This window comes from Echiichthys vipera (genome assembly GCF_963691815.1).
Source record: "Echiichthys vipera genome assembly, chromosome: 6".
In the NCBI taxonomy this organism is placed as follows: Eukaryota; Metazoa; Chordata; class Actinopteri; order Perciformes; family Trachinidae; genus Echiichthys; species Echiichthys vipera.
In genome coordinates, this window is record NC_139831.1 from 14,044,537 (window position 1) to 14,067,380 (window position 22,844).

The 22,844-nt window shown below is 39.2% G+C and overlaps 1 protein-coding gene across 1 annotated transcript; it reads right to left on the minus strand.

The window, feature by feature from the left end:
- Positions 1-6,454: 6,454 nt before the first annotated feature.
- Positions 6,455-11,435, minus strand: pmt (phosphoethanolamine methyltransferase; the record flags this gene model as incomplete). Its single annotated transcript, XM_083915235.1, has 11 exons — positions 6,455-6,565; positions 6,670-6,786; positions 7,831-7,962; positions 8,144-8,266; positions 8,624-8,713; positions 8,813-8,902; positions 9,885-10,073; positions 10,226-10,377; positions 10,561-10,697; positions 11,028-11,183; positions 11,275-11,435. 11 exons carry the CDS (start codon positions 11,433-11,435, stop codon positions 6,455-6,457), a joined length of 1,458 nt encoding a protein of 485 aa, XP_083771361.1.
- Positions 11,436-22,844: the final 11,409 nt, after the last annotated feature.

Genomic DNA, 22,844 nt, shown 5'->3' on the forward strand with positions numbered 1-22,844 from the left:
TTTTTTGCCTGCACCGTGCGCGCGGTCACAAGCAGTGGGCGTAGCGTCCTCTGACAGAGAGAGAGAGAGAGAGAGAGAGAGAGAGAGAGAGAGAGAGAGAGAGAGAGAGAGAGAGAGAGAGAGAGAGAGAGAATACAAGATCATTCTCATACTTGCCTTATGGGTTTTTATATCTTTCAGTTATTGATTTTTTTTTAACAATATCCACTTGTTTTGTAGAGAATATTGTCTCTTTTGATAGAAGAAATTGTCCCTTTTGGATTTTATTACAGCATCGTTTCCACTTTTTGTGTCTCCCGTTTTGGAATATCTGTGTTATTGATTTCTTTCTCTTGTAAAGAGCTGCATTTTATGCTGTGGTGCTGTATAAAAAAGTGTATTAATATTATGGCACTTTCCCCCAATTCACCTGTGATTGATATAGTTCTCATGCACACTTTGATCGTATCTTTTTTATTTGCATATTTTAATGTAGTTTTGTTTTGTTCAAGTTCAAATGTTGTCTTGGTTTTGTTTGGCCTTTCTGCTCAGCTCCCTGTTGTCACACTGACCTCTGCGCTTTTCTCTGTCAAAGCTCTTTGTTAACTCATTTTAAAAATCGGTGTATAAATTATTTTAGGCTACTTGTGTTGTCAGTGTCTCTCTCTGTGACCGACCATCTTAGAGTACTTAACAGCATACTTATTACCATGCAACTCGTTTATACTGACAGACAGTGACTTGGATTTGGGCAATGAGGGGTCGCCGGTTCAAGCCTACTGGAGTACAGAGCATGAAATGTTAGCTGGAGAGGTGCCAGTTCACCTCCTGGTCACTACAGAGGTGACTATGTATTCCCCCTTGCAGCACTAATAAATGTATTTTTCTTTCTTTCTTAGGACACCAAAGGAGAGTAGTTGTGGGGAAATACATAACATCTCCCCCCGGTCAGGTAAGGAACAATGTCACTTGTCACTTTATATCACTTTATATCATCACTACAATCACTTTATTTAGTTGTACTGTAACTTAATTCAGTAAGAAATGTTGCTACACTTTTAACACTGTTATCACTTATCGCTCCTTATCACTAATCACTTATTTAGTTTGTACTTATCTTATTTCAATATGCTGCTAAACTGCACGGTGCGTATTGTTGTATATTGTATATACCTACGCTTAACCACAATGTCCGTTGCACTCTGTCACATTAGTTATTGTTTGATTTATTTTATGTTAGCTTTATTTGTATTTGATTTATGTTTATGCTTATTGTTACTCTGATCCTTTTCCACCTTTGCATTGAAACTGTTGCACAATAATTTCCCTCGGGATAAATAAAGCTTCTTGAATCTTGAATCTTGAATCTTGAATCTTGAAAGCACCATCTGTTGTAAAAACATTGCAAAATATCACAATGATATGTGCATCTCACATCTCTCATGCTATCCCTGACATAAGCTTTCAACAGACAGCTGTCTGACTCATTTAATCAGGGGAAACTGATTTTTAACAATGTTGCCCTACAGATATGTAATGAAGAATTATATAATAAGTATAAAACCAACAAGTACTACAAAAACATAAGACAGATCATACACAAGCACCAGCATCCAAAATACAGTATATCATACATAAATATAGTATACTGTATGTGCCAAGTGCAAAAGTACTCATACAGAATAATACACTTCAGATGCATATACAGTATTATATCAGTGATGGAACAATGTGCACATCGCTGCACTGAACCAACAACACATTCTCTGCTGAGCTGTAGAATAGCTGCCACCAGAGGTTGATACTTACGCATTAAAATGACACATTTGGCAATAGGTTGCCCTGAGGCGGGAGCTGCTGGTTATGCCTGTCTGTCCGACAGTTGAGCTCATTATACTTCAACATAACTTCTTGTCTATCATGCTGACTGGTTTTAAACAACCAGCTACAAAAGCCAACTCTGCAGTTTTAGACTGAAATAAGCCGTCAGAAAAACAAGGAAGACTCCTTTAACTGCTTCCTGTTTAGTTTTAATGTTTTATTTTCTCCACACCCTCTAGCTTCCTTTCCTGCGGCTAACTGCTGTGACCTTGGATGTACCCATTAGACTGGAATCCAATCTAGCACAACGAGTTTAGACACAAAATACATTTTGCACATTGTACTGTAATTCACATTTTTGGAGCTATAGGCCAGTATTCACTGTTTTCCTAATGCCTTACCTATCAGAAAGACCATTTCATAGCTTGGTGGTAATGTTATAGTGCACTTTAACACTCAGGACACTGTTTTAAACAAATTCTGTTCTGCCCTTAGAAGCCCTTTTTATATATAGACATATTTAAATATATTTTTTGTTGTTCATTAATTTGAATTAATTTTCTTTATATTTTTGACCCTCTAAATACTGATTTATTACAAAAAGTCATTTTTCTAGCCCCTGCATAAACAAACTGAGGCCCCTGGCTGCCTTTTTATGTTCTGCTCTGCAGGGAGTCGCTCTGTTGGTTCCCAAACTTGAATTATGATGCAAACATGGTGGCAAAGGTCCTATTGATATAAGGGGATTTTATATTTTCACTTTAATCACTTGAATCAAAGAAAATACAGTGAGAACCATTGATTTTTACAGATAATTTCTGTCTTGCAACCCCCTCACACAAAATCCTTACACATCCATAGCAATGCAAAGATGTTCAAATGAACAAACTGACTTCAATGACCTGGAAATCTCTATAACCCTGAAAATAGAATTTTGCACCATATAATGTAACCCAATGGTAATACCTTGTTATGTCTTTGCAAATAAAATCAAATGAGAAATGAGGGAATCCGATGAAATCCACTAAAATCGAATCATTTGAAGGCCTAACAGCAGGATGCGTTCGCAAACTAATGACATGCCTGTTTTTTTATACTATTGCTATGAGATACAAACACACAGTGATTTATTGGTTTTCATAAATGCATATTTTTCGCCATCTGTTTTTTTTCTTGTCTTTTTACCCTTTGAATAACTGGTATAAAGAGAAACTAACAATTTCATATTTCTGTATTGAAATGGCAGTATAATGAAAATAAGTGGTTTTAATGGTAGTCAATGAGCCCAAAAAGGGTTTCTAGCGACCCAACGGGAGTAAGTTATATAGACTATGCAAAATTTAGTTAATTTAGTTAATCATTCATTAATGATGAAATTCCAAAATTCATTGAAAAATGAACACCTTTTGTCGAATATCATCTCAGCATAATAAGTGCCATAAGTACAGCAAAAAACATGTCATGCAAAGCCTAAAAAGGGTGCCAAAGTTGCCAGAGGGTTAAACATGACAATATTAATAACCTGTGTAACATTTGTGGCACAGGATGATGGTGATACATGTTAAAACAAAGCATCACAGTAGAATCATAGCTAGTATTAGCAAGTGGTCATACTCTGCCAGACCAAGGAAGACTCTTAAGCTGCTAAAGTCCCGCTCATTGAATTGAACAGGTGTTTATGGTATTGCTTTTGAATTAGATTTTTCCATTTGTGAGAAGAAAAAAAAAAAAAGGGTTACATATTATTTCAAAAGTTACAGGCAGGCTGGAAATTCCCAAGCTTATGTGTAACACATGTGACAGGTGATTGAGGTAAAACCGGGCATGTCATGTTAAGCTGCCTGTCTGAACACAAAGGTGTCGACTGTATGTCAGCCTCTTACACTGTGCTGCTGTTAAACAACGTGAGCGGTGGAGGAGCACCTGTGCTCATTGGTAGTACGAGTCAGACAAGTTGTGAACCTTTTGACTCTGCTGGTAGACTAAGTTGTATATAGCGGCAGGGAAATTACTGCGAACTAACAAAACCACTTAAAACTTTAACTCTCTGGTCAAGGATGTCATGGGACTTGTAAGGGGCAGTGTTTAATGTTGGGTGTTAGGCAACTATAGATGGACCAATAGCGGTGGCCAAGAGGCTAAGCGAGGGAAACACTTTACTTGCTGAACGCACTTCTGGATAATACAAACTAAGCTGTCATCTAGTGCCCCCTACTCATAAAATTATACATTATAATCTTCTGTAAACTGTATATTGGACGTGAAGAACAGATAAATAAACATTAAATAAGAAACATAGGTTCAATTAGCAATAGGCTATCATTAATAAAAGTACCCCTTAATAATCATCATAAGTAAAAAAGAAATCATTACCTGTAGCAATAAGAGAGAATTCAGCTGACCTCATATTTACCGGTCATGCATGGTCCCCCAACTCATAAAATAATGGACTATAAACTGTCTCTCTAGAGTATCTTGCTCTTGTTTTACTTCTTTCCCTTTCTCCTGTTATAGGTTCCCTACTCCAAGCTGGCTCGTGTATGTCCTGATCCACTGGAGTGTCTGGGCGAGTTTCTGGTTGATCTGAGCCTTTTCTCTTACGTTCACTTGATACTTGTTTATGTTACCAAGACTTTCTCTGACTTCTCTTGTCCCTTTCATTCAAGTCATTGATATTTTTTATCTTCACCCTCTTCTTCCATCTTTGCCTTTCTGTTCTGAGGTATTCCTCCTTTAACTCTGCATCGCTGTGTATTTTCTCTCTCCGCTTCCTTTCAAATCACCTTTTTTTCTCCTTCTCTCCTCCACAGATAGCTGATGCCTAGCTATAACTTCCTAAAATACATCAAAGTTAAGTGTAGTGACTATGAAATTGGGGGGAATTACAGTGAATGTTAGATTTGGTTAAATGCTGTCATGCCATTTTCATGTGGCTATATGATGCTATGTAGGTAGGTAGTAGGTGCACTACTGTATGTGCATCCCAAATAATGTAAGCCAAATGAACATGGCATAGGTAAGGGATAATGGGCAACACCATTAGACTATCCAAAGTTAACGTACGTTCAAGGTTGTAATGCGGCTATGACATGCAGATAGTCTAATGGCGTGAAGTCCATTATTCCGCTTATTCTAGAAAGAAATTTAGGGGGAACTACATAGATAAAGATATAAAAGTGGTTAATGAAACATTACAGGTCATATTTGTAGTTATTTTGATCAACAATTATATTCTTGCCACCGTTGAGGACCATTTGGAGGTTTTTGTCACCACCACCAGACAACCTGACGGTGGTGACAAAGACCTGATCGTTCATATGATATGCAAGAGTTCCTCACATTAGCTATCTTGTTTCCCCTCTGTTGCTAGCTACTTCGGACCTCTTCTTTAAAAGTGTACATTTATGTCAAAATCTTATCTTTTTCATACAAAGAGACACTGTTGACATGTTATGGTTGCGACAGTAGCAGTGTCCAAAAATATGGACAAGTTTAGGAGAAAATAGGAAACTTACAAGAGCTTGTGGGGTCCTCAGGAAGGTAATTGACCTTGTAGCTACCTGATTATGGCTACTTTTAATAACATCTGACGGTGGTGAAGAATATGTGGGACACATTTTGAGCAACCAGAAATAATTGTAAATATTGTTTGTAGTTTTAATACATATTACAATGTACACTTTCATGTGGTAAAGATATTATTAAATTCAATTATTACTTTTTGCTTTCATAATCAAGGTGAAATGATTATTCTATCCGAGGACAACTGATGTTGTAGGCAATGGGCAAGTTATCATTAAATTAATACACAAATAAAATATAAACCAATAAAATAACCTTAGACTTGTGCAAAGGAACCCCTGACTATAACCTAGATTAATTTTATTCATGAAAATGTTTTTCATTTCCAACAGAATTCACACTTTTCTTAGTGGGACATGTTGTATCCAAATTTCCAAGAATCAGTAATGTGGGTTATGTGATGAACAGTGTTTTTGTTCTGTTTTTGTGTACTTGTGGTTGTGTCCATGAGCATGTGTTAATGTGTGAATAATGTGAAGTGTGAACAACATCAAAAGTCTATTTTATTTATTTATTTCATCTGGGTAATAAAATAATGATTTATTCAATATTAAAACATTTTCTTTGCTCCATGTCTACATAAATAAGCTGTGACAAAATTCTCATTCTCATGCTTAAATGGGCAAGAACAAATATAATTTGAATGTTCTTCCCGTGTCTGTGTGGGACCTCTCCCAGTTCTCTGGCTTCCTCCCACAGTCCAAATACGTGTTGCCCGTAGGTGTGAATGTGAGTGTGAATGATTTTCTGTCTCTATGTGCCCTGTCATAGACGTCCTGTCCAGGGTGTACCCCGCCTCAGGCCCAATGTCAGCTGGGATCAGCTCCAGCCCTCCTGCGACCCCGTTAGGGACAAGCAGTTGAAGAGGGATGGATGAAAGATTGTTAGATCATGTCAATAACATGTCAGTATTGTAAAATACACACACGGATGATTATTGCAACTTTAGCTTTAAGCTTTAGCTTTCCATAACAGGTTCTTACAATTCATGGACAAACGCATAGACAATAAAGAAATAAGGAAATAAAAATTCCTTTTTTTATTATCATCTCAACTCTAATGCATAAAATCCTCAATCCCTTGTTGCATAAAAGAGTCCCCATCGTTGGGCTCCACTGGTGGAACGTTCCAGTTTTTCTCTCCATCCATTTACTATTGCAAAATAGTCTTCCTCAGAGAATTCCTGCAGAGGACAAATGCAGGTATGATAAGCATTTTGTCCAAAGAATTTGGATGAGGAATTTAGGTTTAGTTGGTGTCATTAGGTTGAAAGGTTGTGCTACTAACCTGAATGAATTCATCCTTGATGGCCTCTGCTCTCTGCAGCTCTGTCTTTATCACCTGAATGAACTGGGCCGTCCGGTCTTCCGACCGCACACTGCAGAAACCAGCTTCCTGAATGAACTACAGGAGAAGAGAGAGATCGTGAGATAGATAGATATAAAGATAGAGAGAAAGACACATAGACGCATCAAAAAGGCAATATAAAAAGATGCATAAAAATGGATAAATAAGCGATCTAATTGTAGTGCAAAGTAATAATATAATAATATAATAATATAAGGTGCATTCGACAGATTATGTAAAAAAAAAAGTAGCGACAGCACCACCAGCTGATGGACAGTAGTAGTAAATTAGAAACACATGGTGGACTTTTCAGGAGTTACCCAATATGTGAATCTGGTTGTTTCTTCACTTCACCTTCAGTCACTGCAAAGCAGCAAACCTTTAACATACCTGTGCGCAGACATACATCTTCAATGGGGGCTTAAAACAGATTTGGGACTCATTAAAACATATGCAACCTATAATAGCTAGGTTTAAGGATCATACTTGTTATAGTGTGAGTTTTGGCTCCTTTTTTTATTTGACTTTTTAGGGTATTTTATATTTTTATTATCTTTATTATCTTTTACTATGAGATAGGACAAACTATCTTTAGTTTTGTTTATTAGAATCCACATTAGCAAAAGCATTGCAGCAGCTATTCTACATAGAGACAATATAACTGACATCCTAACCAAAACATTACAGAATAAATTGGAAAAGACTAACAAACAGAGACAAAACAAGCTTCTCACTATTTAATAATCAGAAAAATTGAAATAGTCCACTACACTCCAGTTTCTCCAACACATTGTAAATCATAATATGGATAAAGAAAATCATTTGGCATTTGTGTACTTATATTTCTTGGAACTTATTAGTCAACATCCGCAAACACTGATATATCTGTCATCAGTTAAAATCGGCGGATTTATCATTTACTGCATATATTGGATGGTACCGTGTATGAACAGACACTGCAGTGTACTACTACTACTGTAATAATTTGTGTGCTAATAGTCTCGTCACATATTGGTAAAGAGACCATAGAGTTGAACTCCCTATAGGGCAGTGTAGTCCTTTCACAAACAGTTGCATAATAAAGCTCTAATGCACATTTACCTTGCCATACTGTGAGGGTGTATAGAGGACGTAGCCTCTCTGTTTGACGTAGGCCTCGAACACCGGTGTCCAGGGCTTCTCCCCACAGCAGTAATCACTAATAAGCAACTTGCCACCTGGCTTTAACCATGACTGGACACAAAGAACACGGAGAATGAAAACATAAGGCAGAAAAGTCACATAAAAAAGGCACTTTGGGAAAGGCAGTTAGTGAAGATTTGCCAGATTTAATCTCCAAGCTACAAATTCAAAAAGGTTTTAAAATCGATTAAATTACTTAATTCTACCAGTAAAAGAATGAGAAAATGCTCACATGGAAGCGTTTGAAGAGGGCCAGTTTGTCATCTATATGCAAGATTGTGTCTCTGCTGTAGATCACATCAAAGGAACCTTCCGGGAACGACCTCTTCGTGGCATCAGCCACCTCAAACTGGACCTGAAGTAGAGTGCATGCCATTACTTATTAAAGAAAGAAGACATTAAAAAGGGGAACACCATCTAAATTAAGAATTGCAAAATGGTATTTCCATGGCCAAGGAAAGTTCAATCAATGTGTGCGAACATTAGCAAGAAACCAGAGAAGTACGTTGTCTATGGAGCAGTTCAGACTTTAAACTTGATGGGATCACACGTTTGGGTTTTAGCATGTTGTGTATCTTAACTAATATTTTTTGGACCGTCTTAGACTACAGGAATAACATGTATGAATGTTGGAAAATGGGCGTAGTTCCCCTTTAATCAATCTGTGGTATTTAAGTATTTAAGATTATAGGACAAGGCAACATTTACGTACTGATGGCAGTTTCTCAGCGTTCGCCCTCTCCATGGCGATATCCACCATGTTGTCTGACAGGTCCAGACCAAGAACCTCCACTCCAAAGGTCTAAGAAGTAACAATCACTGCAGTCACTACAGCCCTTTCAATCCTTTTATCGTCATTATTACGGTCATTACCCTAACTATGCCAGATTCTTCGGTTTACCTTTGCCATGTAGAAGTCTCCTCCACCGATGCCACAGCCAACATCTAGAACTTTCTGTCCGGGCTTCAGGTTCAGCAGGTCCACAAACTCCTGTGAGCACAAAAAAAGAATTCATTATATACTTTAAGTGTTCAGTATCTCCATTGTCGGAGAAATAAGGATGATTGGGACGAAGAGATGTTAAGTTCACGAACGATCAGGTTCTTTGGTATAAAAGATGGGAACCGAGTCGTACTTGAGTGCCTTTTAATCGCTTTTTCCAAATATCACTGCCTGCCTAAGATGTGCAGCACCCGGTTCATGGTCACGCTGTCGCTTTGCAACACTTCCTCATCCTCCTTCTCCTGTGGCCTTGACAGTGACTAAAGCAACAGTGGGATGAAGAATGCACAGAGAGCTGTTACACTTAAAACACACAAAAGACACTTTTTACTGACACTTTTATCCAACATGCGCAACATGCAGACGTGCATGCACAATGCCTGATTGATATTCTCTTTTGAGCGACCCTTGGAAAGGATCCGAACCATGAGATCCGGCTCCCAACAAAGAGCCATAATTCCCATCACTATTACGATGAATATAATGAGGAGAGTAGTTTTTGTGCAATAGAGTTTATTTCTATAATTTTGCTCATCATCAACTCACACATCTGCGTCATATCTCACATTAAAAGAGGAGGAGAGGAAGCAGGAGGGGAGAGGAATATCGGCTGATAAAGCTTCTACGGTAAAAGCCGGTTCTGTTGCTGTTGAAGGTCATTTGTAGCATTTGTCTGATAGCAAAACCAAGACTCTACAGCCACACTATCTACCCAGTGGGGATGTATTCGGGAACAGCAGTGTTGTGAGCTAAATGCTAAAGTCAACATGCTAACATGCTGATATTAAGCAGGTATAGTCATAGTCACGTTCACCATCTAAGTTTAGTAAGCTAGAATGCAAACATTTGATGATTAACAAACACAAAATCCAGTGGAGACTGGTGGTAGTATCATTAGTTGAGATGGTTCATTTGTGATAAACCGAAGTACTGGAAAAATTGCTGCTGGTTTTCCCGACTTGATCCCTACCTTAGTTGTGCTGGACCCGCCTGTGCTGACGTAACCTGCACCGAACATCTTCTCGTAGCGTAGGATGCCTCGGTTGGTGTACTGCTGGTTGTCCAGGAACTGCTGGAAGGTGTTGAATCCGTTCTGATTGCTTGTCGAGCGGGGAACCTTCTCCAGAAGCCAGCAGATCTGATTAGGATTGTTTTTCATCTTTTAACGGAGGACAGAAAGCATAGAGACGTAGACGGAGTAGAGTGGAGAAATAAGAGGGTTAACTATGTATACTCGACATTACACACTGCCATGTCCTATTTTACTATTTTATTTTACAAAGTTTTACATCAAGATTTAAATGACCCTACCTCAACATAGGCCTGAACTTTTTTTTTCAACACAATGTCGAAACCAAACTTTTTGACACCCTCCTGCCTGTCCACTTGCAGTGATGACACAAGGTTGCTGTAGTGTGCCTCAGTGCGGTAGCAGGTGGGGTTGAAGTCCCTCTTGGAGTCACCTTAAAAAGTTAAAACAAATCCTTACTGTATCTGTAAAAAGATATTGGCTACTGTTGCTAAACATTCATAATCAGCTGACGCAAATGTTCCCATTTCAATTTCCTGGGTCAGATTCAATTCTCATCAATGTGTAAATCATTGATGAAATAGAGATTCTGGAGGTTTTACTGTACACTCTGTACCTGACCGGTGGTTGCACGACTCTCTGAAGAAAAGAAAGCCACCGGGCCGCAGCCAGCCCAACATCTTCTCCATAAAGGACTCTACCTCCTCGTCGTTCAGGTACATCAGCAGCCAGTTGGAGAAGATGAAGTCAATGCTGAGGGGAATAATGGATGGATACATTAAAATATAATTAAAAGCTAAGGTGTTTGACTGATGAATTGTGGATGTAAATTGCCTGCAATATTTGTCGTGGCATTTAAGTAGAACTCATGTAACACTACGGTACACTAGGGTACAGAAAGTCAGGGGATCATCAAAGTCAGTCGAATTTGTCTGCAGTCAATAAATGTCTAAACCAACTTATGATCCGTCCAATAGTTGTTGAGATCTCTCAGTCAGACTGGTGCTATCATCCTCAGAGCATTGCACGGCTGAAAATTGAAAATCCAAAGTGTTTCTAAACAACAGATATCTTAACACGCACCTTTCTTTGGGGATATCCAGCTTTGTGACGTCAGCTTGGATGAATTTAGCGTTGCTATGGTGACCATTGTCTTGCCTGTTCTTCTCCACAAAGCTTTCCATGAAGTCCACAGCCGTCACATGGCCGGCCATGGTCAGCAAGTGGCTGGTGTAACGACTGTAGAGACATGCAAGTATAAATCTAGCCATCTTCATTAAGTGCAGAACCACATTTTAAGTTTTTTTTTTTTTTGCAGCTGCACTCTCACCCGATGCCAGCTCCCAGTTCCAGCACTCTGGATCCAGTCAGGCAGGGCAGCATGGACAGGATCTCAGGCAGCTCTTGCTCCGTCAGCTCCCTGGCACGAGAGTCCAACATCATCTCCTCCACTGTGGCAGCCTGAGAGTGCTCCTTCCAAAACTCTGTCATGTTGCTACGAGCTGGGAAGCACAAGGGCATCCATTTAGATGAGCAAAAAGGGCAGTTGTACACAAACAAAACTGCTTATAAAATATGCATCATTACATAATGAACAAGAACAGGAACTGTATGCAACTTTTTTACTGTTTAGTCAAACAAAAAAGGTGAGAGGAACGAGACTACTACTACTACTTCTATATGTGGCAAAGTTCATGGACCCCTGCCTGTATTGATCCATCATGTAGTTGAGACAACAAAAAGCAGTACTCAATTAACTCTGAGTCAAGTTTTTGTCAACTCCTGTCACATTGTTCAGTTTAAAAGTGACATTTTACAGTGATGTTAATGCATAACTTTTGAGCTAAAATTCTTCAAACGCAGATAAATTATTTGTCTGGTCACAGCAAGCAAACTTAAAACAATACACTGATGTAGAAAATACACTGTGTAGCCACTGTGATGATTTCCCCAGAATTCAGCACTTTTATGTTTTGCATGCTTTTTGTCTGCAGGGCATGCAGTATTTTCTTTTCCAATGTCATGGTCGGTTTCATTTGCTTAGGAAAAAGAGGTATTAATGCAATTCAAAAGACAAAATGTACTGGTTAATAAATGTACTATGTCTTTTGTATTTAAAAAAAGAAGCAACAACAAATATATAGTAACAATTAAACAAGGACAAACAAACTCCTTCTAAACGTCCCTGAACGTCTGTTGCTTTTTATCCAGTACGCCCCATAAATCCAAACATTTGCCAAAGTTCCCAGCAAGGCAGCGTAGTGAGCACTAACCTCCAATCGTCCAGTAAAACATGTGTAAAGTTAATGTCTTCACAGTCCACTATCTGCTTACACACTAAGCATGAGGATAACTGCAGGTAAACATTCAAGCCAAACTTTCAGCCCAACTACTGACACATTCCAGCACAGTGTTGACAGTAGGATTACTTCCACCAGCTGAGTGAACAATTTGCACAAAAACAACATGTGGCAGCTCCAACAATGACCAACATCAGTTGCATCAGGTTTACGGACGCCTTTCAATCTCCACACCAGTAAAAATGAGAATTCCTTTTTGCTCATACCTTCCTCCATGGTGCTCTTTGGCTTATTTGAACTTATTGTAATTTAAAGATATTTAAAGTTCCAGTGTAGTCTGAGAATTAAAGATGAATTAAAAGAGGGTTAGTGTATGGTACCCTTCTCTGTCAGAGTGCAGCTTTCAGTGTGTGCTCGTGCCCTTTAAATAACAGGGGCGCGTGGAAGAGATGGTGGACAGGTGGGAAACTGGCCATTAGGATGCGCCCAACAAGAGGGGAGGGGAGTGCACGCAGATAATCATTTATGGGACCGCCGACTGTCAGAGGGATGTTTATGTGGAACAGGAACGAGAGTTATCAGCCCCAGATCAGTTAGGTTTTTCTCATCGGTGTGACGACTGTTAGTTTGTCAGTGATGCACACTCACGATGGTCGGTTTATGTTGACTCGTGCAGTGATGTGTGTCCGTGCGTTAGTCTGTCGCTCCCCGGCGCCTCAGTTAATGCTGACAAGCAGGAAAACGTAAGCTACCGTGGCATGCGCCGATTGCGCAACATTGCCTCATGGTGTAGCTGAAAAACCTCAGTGCTGTTAAGGTGGACAGCATGGGTTGCTGAGCGACCGTCCTAACAACATATGTTAAGCTCTAGCCTTGAACTTCTCGTTATTGACGTTTTCTGATGAGACCAGGGTGCGACTTTCTCATTTTATGTAATGAATATTCTGAATGTGCAAGAAACCAAACGATAATTCAACTTTTTTTTGTCCCGCAGTTAAATAAACCAGCTGCTAGTTCTCAAATAAGCCACAATATTCATGCAGTGGGGAACTAAAGGTAATTGTTAAGTGAAAGAAGACATTGATAATAATAGTCTAATAGTCTACACAATTAACATTCTTTATATATCAGTTATAAGCTGTTAAGTCTACAGCATTTGGGTTGCCAGGTTGTGAAAAGTACCTTGTCATGGCAATATAGTCTGCAGAAAGTTTAAATGAAAGCAGTTCTTACCTTTCTTGCATTTTTACACTTTTCTTTTGTAATCTTAAAATGCTCCTTATAAGCGTATGACACTCTAAAATGTAAAATAAATCTAATGTGAGGTGTCGAAACTCAAAAATATTAAATTCTCATATTTCTGATAAAAGTCTGACCAATCATTTCCTTCGGTCCGAATAAAATGATTTGCTGAGCTTCCTGCCCGACTAAAAAGAGATGAGATGGTCGCAGAGTTTCTGCTCAACAGTTACTTTTAGTTTGCCTAATCCTAGAATGCAACATTACATGGGATAACACAGCATCAAGGTGCTATCAACTATCGGTTACTATAGTTCTGTAATACTATGTTATTTGAATAAGGAAGATTAGTTGATGCTAACTTCACCGGTAGTGTAAACAAACCAGCGTTTCACTTGCGCTGCTCACTTTCTCACTGCACTCGTTGGGGGAGAAGGAAGCATCAGAGGTCAGGCGAGGGGAAGAGAGTGGGACTTTGGACGAAGGCGAAGTTGTTCATGTTCAAATTTTTACTAAGTGCTGAGCGACATGCCAGAAAGGTAAGAATTGATTTCAGTTGTTAATAAAAGTTAGCAAAAGAAGTCAGTTGCTTATCACTTTCAAATAAGCCATCACGAAAAGTTAACAGGTCAATAAAACACAGATGCTAACGTTTACACAAATCTATCAAGTCCTGTCAGTAAATACTTACAACCCGTCAGCCCAGAATTTGTTCTCAATAATGTCTTATAACCAGTTTATAATAGTCTATTCAAGAAACAGGTAATAATGTAATTATTTATAACTTATAGACCCCTGATAGTGTGACTGAATGAGAAAATGGGCCTAACAAGAGTTGCTTAAGGATTCTTATGTGCAGCAGGAGTTTGACAGAGGTGAACTGTTGGTGCACTAGAAACAGCCCAGTGGAAGAGACCTCACATCCCTGGAGGTTGTTAGCTAGTTATGTGCTGTGTGAGTAGATGGTTTCCTCTAGCTGGGGATGTATTTTTATGTGAAGTGCAACTCCTGTTCCTGTGTCAGAGTGTCTCATAATCACTTCTGTGAGCCTCTTCCTTGACCCGGTGACACTGCCCAGAGTTCGGCTTTGATGTGTCACTGTTGCATTTCTGCCAAGTTTTGCAGAGAACAGATAACAGAAGAGACTGCCTGCAAAAGAGGGGTCTTGGTCCGTTTCCAAACAAACTTTGGTGCGGTTCGATTTTGGTTAGCCAACCACAAGAAATTCTGAGAGAAGATATGTTTCAAGAGTGTATCTTTTTTTTCCTCTTTGGTGCTAAATGACAAAAACTACAGATGAGAAAGTGAGCTATGACAGTTAAAAAAAAAAAAGGTACTATGTGGAGTGCTATGGAAAAATGTTTTTAACTAACTCTACAACTAAAACAATATACCACAATGACACATAATTGTTGCATTTACTAAATGAAGGAACAACTCTTTTCTTCAAGAGAGAAAACAAAAACAAGTGTAAAAGCTTTTGGAACTGAAGCCGTTTTAGTGTTTGTGTGTCATTTTGTGCACGAGCCCGTGTGCGATTTAGTGTTTGACTTTTCACACAGTTCCAACAAAACATATCCAAAGGTCACAGTAACCAAAGCAGACTAGATAAGGTCGGCAGGTGGAAGGGGCTTTTTCTCAGATATTGGCTTAGAAAGTCCCTTCACATGCTTAAACATAATCAACATCAATTCAAATATGTGTTTAAGGTGTGTTAATGGGAATACAGATCAAGTCATGGATGTACAGCAGCTCATACGTGACTAAAATTTAATTCATTTTGATTGCGGTTCATGTTAACTTCAGTAAGTTTAGTGAATATGTGTATTTATACTCACTGTCCATTTCACTTGTGGTGGGTCTTCGGCTGTGTTATCCCTGTATGGAGGTGAATCAGAGCCCAGTGTGTGAGAAAGGCATAGTAATTACACAAAAACCCCCAATTAATATACAGTTTGTGATGTCATGTTTCATTATAACTCATTCAATTGAGACAGTTGGAAACAACAAAAAAATCTGACCACATGGTCCATTCAGCAGCTGTTGGGCGAGAAGAGAACATTTAAACATCTACAGCTCCATGACAACCGAGCAACTCTGCTGAGGTATATTGTGCGATACGGTGGAAAGCAAGGAAATTGCAACAAATTAAAAGGCCCCATAGAAGAAAAGAGAAAAACAAAATCCATAAAATAAGGTGATTTAGACCCCAGAGAACTTTTTCATAAAAAGTTAAAAGAAAGTATTTAAGAAGCTACGTTTTTTGATTTTTTCTAATCCTGACTCTGTTAATGACTTAAGAACAGGTGGAAACAGATTTGTAAGGATGAACTTTCCAAGGTATGTTTTTCATATGTGGCAGGAGAAGAACATTTATGTAGTCAGGAGTGTTTTTGTAATAACAAGAGAGCACCACTACTCATGTTCTAAATAGTTCGTTTTTGGAATTGCACTGGTAGGCAACAGGGTCCACCTTTGCGTCCCGTCAGATGACGCGGTTCACAAAAAATGTAGTCCTCCAAAAAATGTTCCCTCCACTTATTTCACAGAAAAACTTTCTTCCTGTCCTTGAGTCATAAACACAGGAGAGAAAACAATTTAGATCAAAGTTACAAAATGTTTTTGTTTTAATCTCACTTGACTCTCTGGGCTTCCATACTTAATGTACCGGCTCAGTCACTTAGACAAGATGTAAAATCATGTTTGGCAAGCCTGAGGGCCACCTGAGGAGGAGGACACACTTTCAAATGCTGTCAAATTGTTTGAACCAACAGAGTTGGAGGAGTAAACAATTTGCAAGTGCATTTTTGAAATTCAGACTGTGCTGTACTTGCCTGAGTGCAGACCCTTGAATATGATTCACAGTGATAGCAGGTAATCCCACCACAGTGAAGAGCCTGTAAATGGATACCCACAGTGATAACACGGTTGTTGCAAAAGATTTTCAAGAATTCTTAAACTTGAATATGTCAACACCATGTCCTGGAAGCAAAAGTTACATTCAGATAGATTTTTTGTTTTTTTTCGATTTCGATTTTCTCTGCTGGCTGGCGTAGATGTCTAGAGGCCTGTTCCATAAAGTGAGTTTGTCTTATTTTGGTTAATCTGCCTAATTTACATTTGATTAGGTTCAATAACGAAAACTCAACTTGTTCCCCAGCACAGGTTGCCATAGTTACTTAGTTTGAACTATGTTGAATTTGCTTCATGGAACCGAATCAAATGAAAATGAGTGAGAGTCACTGAAACAGTATGGACTTGGCCATGTGCACACTGTCCAGGACACCCAGGTCTCAAACTGGATGTGAATCAACAGGAAGTCTTTTCAGTCACTTATTTTGTAAAAAAATACATTCACAGAGGACACTGCGGTTGAACTAATCCCTCATTCTAAATAGATAATGATAACTTAAAGATTAGGTTCCTTTAAGTAATTTCTCATCACTTGCATACATTGAAACGAAATGTATTCTCTGAATTTAACCCATTCAGCATAAATATTTCCTTATGTGGGACATTCTCAGAAATGGTACAATGTTTAAAATCTTCATCTCCATGTATGACTGACCTGTGCTTACTCCATCCTACAACACTGGCAGGTAGTGTCACTTTGTATTCTCTGGTGCTTGTAGATGTTCTGTATGTCCTATTTCTTCAAAGTGACACTCAAAGACAATCTAGAGTATGAAATGCATGAATAAGTGTTTGAAACAAACTTTTAGTCATAAAGAACTGATTGAATACAGTCAGTGTCCACACATTTGGATGGTGACAAGATTGCTGGCTGGAAATGCTGAAGCAGCCATATTACATTTGACTGATTGGAACATACTGTGCTGTTAATACAGGGTGAGCATCAGAAGGTATCTGTTACACCCTGGGTCATCAGGTGTTTTGGGTCTTATCGTCAGATACCGTCACCTAGGAGACCCAACCAGGAATGATCAAGCCCTGACTTCTGTCCAGGTGGCGTATTATACCATGCATCACCCGACCTCAACCAGAGTTGAAAGCTTTTTCAGTGGCTTCCAAGATTTTCCTGATGGCTCTTTTCTTTGGAGCCCACAAATCCCTAGGTGTCATAAAACCCGGTGAAGAGACAGACCTGAGAAGCCCCTGCAGCCCACTTTAGTTTGCTCCCAGTGGGCTTACCAGATCTGCATATTTGGCTCTCTTCCTTTCTTGTGCCTCCTGCAGCCGATCTTCCCAAGGGACAGTTAGCTCCGACAAAACAGCTTGCTCAGTTGCCGAAGACATCAGGCCCATGTCTGGCGAGTGTTGCAGTTTCTATGGTACTGTACAGGAATACAGGTTTTTACTCACTACAGGTCAACCAGGAACTGACAGTCCCTTGCCACTTCAAGCTGACCGCCCTGGGCCTTTGGCTGGGGTTAAGGCCTTTCCCAGCTTGAACAAATGCGATTGTTCGCTTTGTTGGATATATCTGCCTGCTGTGGCTGATGCCTGTGAAGATGGCGTCTGCCACTTGCCACAGAACTTGGTTGTGGCAGCAGCGGTACTCCCCCTCTCTTTTGGAATTTGCAGCTGAGGATGTGCTCCAAGGATCTCCTTTTCTGGCAGAGTTTGTAAGCAGGTGATTCAGTCAGGTCCCAGCTGAACAGTCTGGAAGGGCTCAGGAGGACATTGTACATCGACTGCAACGAGAACTTGTATCGGTTTGGTTCTGCCTTCGAAAGTTCTGCTCAGGTGATCTTTCAGCCAGTTGTCTGCTCTCACTTTGTCCACGCCGGACATGAATTTATTCACTTTTCAAGCCCTGAGGTGGATTTCTGAAAATAAAAAGCCTCCAAGGTGTAAATACAGCATTTTTTGCAGTAAAGCCCACATACTGTAAGAAAGAAAACGGATTTGACACTCTAGAGAACATCCATGTAGAGAAGACATTTGTCCACCAGATGGCAGGAGAGACCCACAAAAAACTAATTTGAGTGGTTGTGGGTTGAGGGAGTAAGTGTGTGGACTGTACAACTATGATCTTCTCCCGAGGCCATATTCATAAAGCTTCAATGAGTATTTTCCGAGAGCTCCAAATTTAGCCTCCACTTTATTAGCAAGGTCTGCTAGCTTAGGATTGATTTAGGAGCATTTTTAGAGCAACTCTGAGAAAGGAAGGGACAAACTTTGACTTTAGTGAGGATGTATAGCTGACCCTGTCGCTAGGTGAGACGCATTATTTAAAAAAAAAAATGTGATTGGTAGATTTAACTAAACAAAAAAGAAGCAATGGGAAATCAAGGTCTCATTTTAGAATGTAGTCTATTAAGACATGGTGTAATTATGAGTACTATTTTATGTATTGAAAATCTTGAATAAATCGTAAGCAGTACTTTAAAAGTAGCCTACAACATTTTTGAAAAGTATATTCATGTTGACTACAGCAATTCTTTTATTTGCTCATGTTCATTTACTTTCTGTTGACAAAAACATCAACGATCTTATCTGTAGCTTTTCATCAACAAAATTCAGGGTAAGGAGAACATTTCTCCTGCCTCTTTGCATTTTTTTTTCTCCTTTGCTTAAGAAACTCTCAAGCTTCCTGATGTCCTCCCTCAGTTTTTACCTGAGGAGCTCTCTTAAGAGCTAATATGCTTTGTCAACAACTTGTGCTTACTTGGATCTTGTCTTAACTATAAGGGGAAATCTTAGTTTCTTTGAATTCTGTCAGTAGGAGCAACTCTCTGTACTAGAGGAAGCCTCATGAATGCAGCCCCTTGTCTCTTTTAGAGAACATCAAAAAAGAGAGCAGAACAGGCAGCCAAGACAGATTTGAAAACATCTGAAGGTTGGCAAGCAGCAAAGCAGGACGCTCATAATGTTCATCTTAGTGGAGACAAAGCTTCATTGCAGCTTACATAATACCCAAGAAATTGTCTCTGTATGCTCAACTTAGTGTTTATGTTTCCACTGCATGGTACGGCTCTGCTCAACAAACTTAGAAAATGAAAAGAGAAAAATGGTGCCAACACATTTTTCTCTGCTTTCAGTGCATTTCTTCAAAATTCTCATTTAAAAAGTGGCAAAAATGATGATGAAATAAGCTGCAAAATGGCAGACATCTTCACAATCCTTATTTATGGAGAAAGAACAGACTCATTTTCATACAACCTTTCATGCTTATTTACCTAAAAGAAATGAAATGATGCATCAAGAATAAGGAGACATCTTTCATTTTGAAACTTGGCACGTCTGCAGGCTTTACATTTCTTGCATGAAGAGAGGTGTAATGATAATAATAGTCCACTGTGATCCCTACCTATAAATATTCATGAGGCTTTTCATGTGGGAGACTGTTTGTTTTGTTTCGTGTGCTACGCTCCAAAATTAGCAACTTCCCCTGAGACAGAAGAGTGTCTTTGACCATTATACATAGAGGTTCTCCTCACACAGGAAGACAGGGAGAGTCTATAATGTGTAAGTGATGTTGCTGTGATATAGTAGGTGGAGGATAAAAAAAAAAAATGCATTTATGTCAATGTGATATGGGAAATAAACCAAGACAGATTATGTGTGCGCTTGGTCCCAGGGAGAAAATAAAGTAATTGCACTTCACTTGAACTAGAGTGCAGATGAGTTGTCACTGGAGGGAAAAAACATCTTTGCACATGAAAGATTCATTATAAATCTCACAATCCGCATCTCAGTTATTCCAGGTTTTCTTACTCCCATGAGAGAAGGTTAAAGGTGGAATAAAAACATCAGCAGAGAGCGATCAAGATGTAAAGGGTATTTATTTATTGATTTTACTACTGGGGATGCATTGTGAATTAGTTATTTTTGGACCCTTTCTCTATGTAGATCATTGAGACCAAGTAGACTCTGGCTCCATCCCTCCACCAACATGTCACAGCACCACAACAGTTGATTTCTCATCAACATGAAATTTAGACCAGCAGGCAGAACATGGCAAAAACTCTCGGCTCTGGGCAAACAGGTTAGAAGTGCAGTGTTATTGGACTCATCTTTAAACCGTGTGTTTTATCGTAGGATAAAGTGGCCCCATATGGTTCCCAAGCTAAGTCCTAATATGTAGGGGGAGAGTTCAGCACACTTACATTTACAAAACAGTGATCATATAATACAAAGGTATTATATGATCACTTATGATAGGTTAAAATGTTTTTGTATAGTTGCACTGTCGTTATTTGCTGCTCTGTGTGCCCTGAATTGCCCCCCGGGGACAAATAAAGTTTTTTGAATTTGAAAGTCTCAAATTTCTACAGCAAACAACCATCGCTGGCTTTCAGACGGTTCATCCCCATCCATAATGTCTGCAAAAGTAGCTTATGTACGCAGTCTAGTCTTTGTTATTGTTTGTTTATCCCACCATCAGCTGCTGCAGACTGGGAGTTTGACACCACCCACTACGTCCTCAATAAACTACAGACTCTACAGACAGACACACCTTTTAAGTTACTTAAAAGTGAAATGTTCCACAGGGGTTACTAAAGTGTCTGCCTGTGAAAGCAAGGCAAACCTGTCTAGCGAATAGACAAAGAGAATTTTGTAGATAACTTTGAAAGATTCTTACTTAATTGGCTCTCTCAGACAGCTGACAGCTTGTAGCTTTGACTAAACTCGAAAATGGCCTTTTTGCACAGAACAAAGACTGAGGATTTTGTCTCCCATTTCTGGCACCAGAGTCATGCCAGGAATGGATCACTTTACCACTAGTATAACCAATCAATAACTCTTTCTGTGTACATGTATACATGTGCATATTGAATGGGGACAAACTTAAATAATAAACTATCTGCATATGAGTCCTTACAGATTTTGTCAGTGTGTTTGTAAAAGGGCAGCATGAATGCTCTTTGGGCACTTGAGACGTCTCGTCAGAGTGTAATGTCTGGAGGGAATTACAGTGACAGGAGTACTGTGTGTCAGCTGAATAAACTGGCAGGCCTCTGTAACTTTCCTCAGAGGGCGGCATGCTGTGTGGACATGATTTGATGCCTAGAATAACTCGGTTGTGGAAATCCTCACCTGACCAATGCTTCACTGAGGAACTTAAACCAGAGACAGTGTTGAGGCAATGCCTGGGACATTGTTGAGGAAAGTAAATAGACCATGCCCATTAATCCCTCAATTTCTCAATTTCCTTGCGGGAGTCATCCCAAAGTCTAAGTCTAACAACAACAAAAGTCAAGGTCCCTTGAATAAAAAAAAAAGTTTACCACAAAAAGTCTTCATCGAGTTTCTCAAGTGCTAAACCTCAAATTTGTGATGTCATCAATAAAGTGTTGAGCTGCTCCATAGACAATGAATTGAACAAGACATTATAGATGACACAGGGAGCGCTCAGGGGAAGGTTATGAGTATTTAGTATGAGTAATAAAGACATTTAAAAAAAAAAACATTCTGTGGGAGCACTAAACCACTTTCCCATTCTTGAGTTGGAGAAGTTCATGTTCCCAACTACTGTTTCATGGGCCATGGAAAAACATAATGGAATCCTTAATTTAGGTTAGGTTCCCATTTGTACATGAGGAAGGAGTATGAAGTAACCGCCACCAGTTTTTACTACCAATATAAATAAAAACATAAAATATATATTATAATAATATACAGTATATCCCTGACAGATTGTCTGTTCTCAGGGCAATATCTCTGTAAGGCTGACTATTAGGTCTGATAATATTTGAATATTTCTAAGTGGATCATAAAAACATGTCCATTAGGTGGCAGTATGCACCTTGATGTTGCAACTGCATGCAAATGGTGTGCAGAGACGTGTTGGGTGTGAGGCTGTGTTGGCAGAGGAGGGCTGCTTTCCTACATTTGTTGAGTAATTGCAGTGTTTATTTATTGCTTTTGATAAATCAATTTCCCACAGTGTACCGTGTACGCTTGAAGCAGTCTCTCTCCCTCTCCCATTTCTCTACTCAGATTGTGTCACCAATACCACCTGCTTACTCTGAGGAGACCACAGCACTGATTTGTTATTTACACCTCTGCAACATGGTTCATCTTTGCTTCAACTGGGGTATTTCACACAAATTAAATTCCTGTTGTTGGAAAATATACTTCAGATTATTGACGAGGAGGCATTTCATTTTGTACGAGTGAGTCATCATGAGAACTGTAAGGGCCAGCATGACGTTGATGAATGAATGTAAAAATATAAAATACAGACTGAAGAATGATGAAACACTATAAATATGACACCGGGGCTACAGTGTCACAACTCTGACTGAGCTCACCTGAAGTCCTGACAGTCCAGTCAGTGGCAGTGAAATGATTAACTGCCCATGTCAGAGGAGACTTTATTAATCTTCTCTGTAACTTCAGTTGAACACTAATTAAAAAGGAACCTGGCCTATAGTGTAAAAAGCCTCATTTC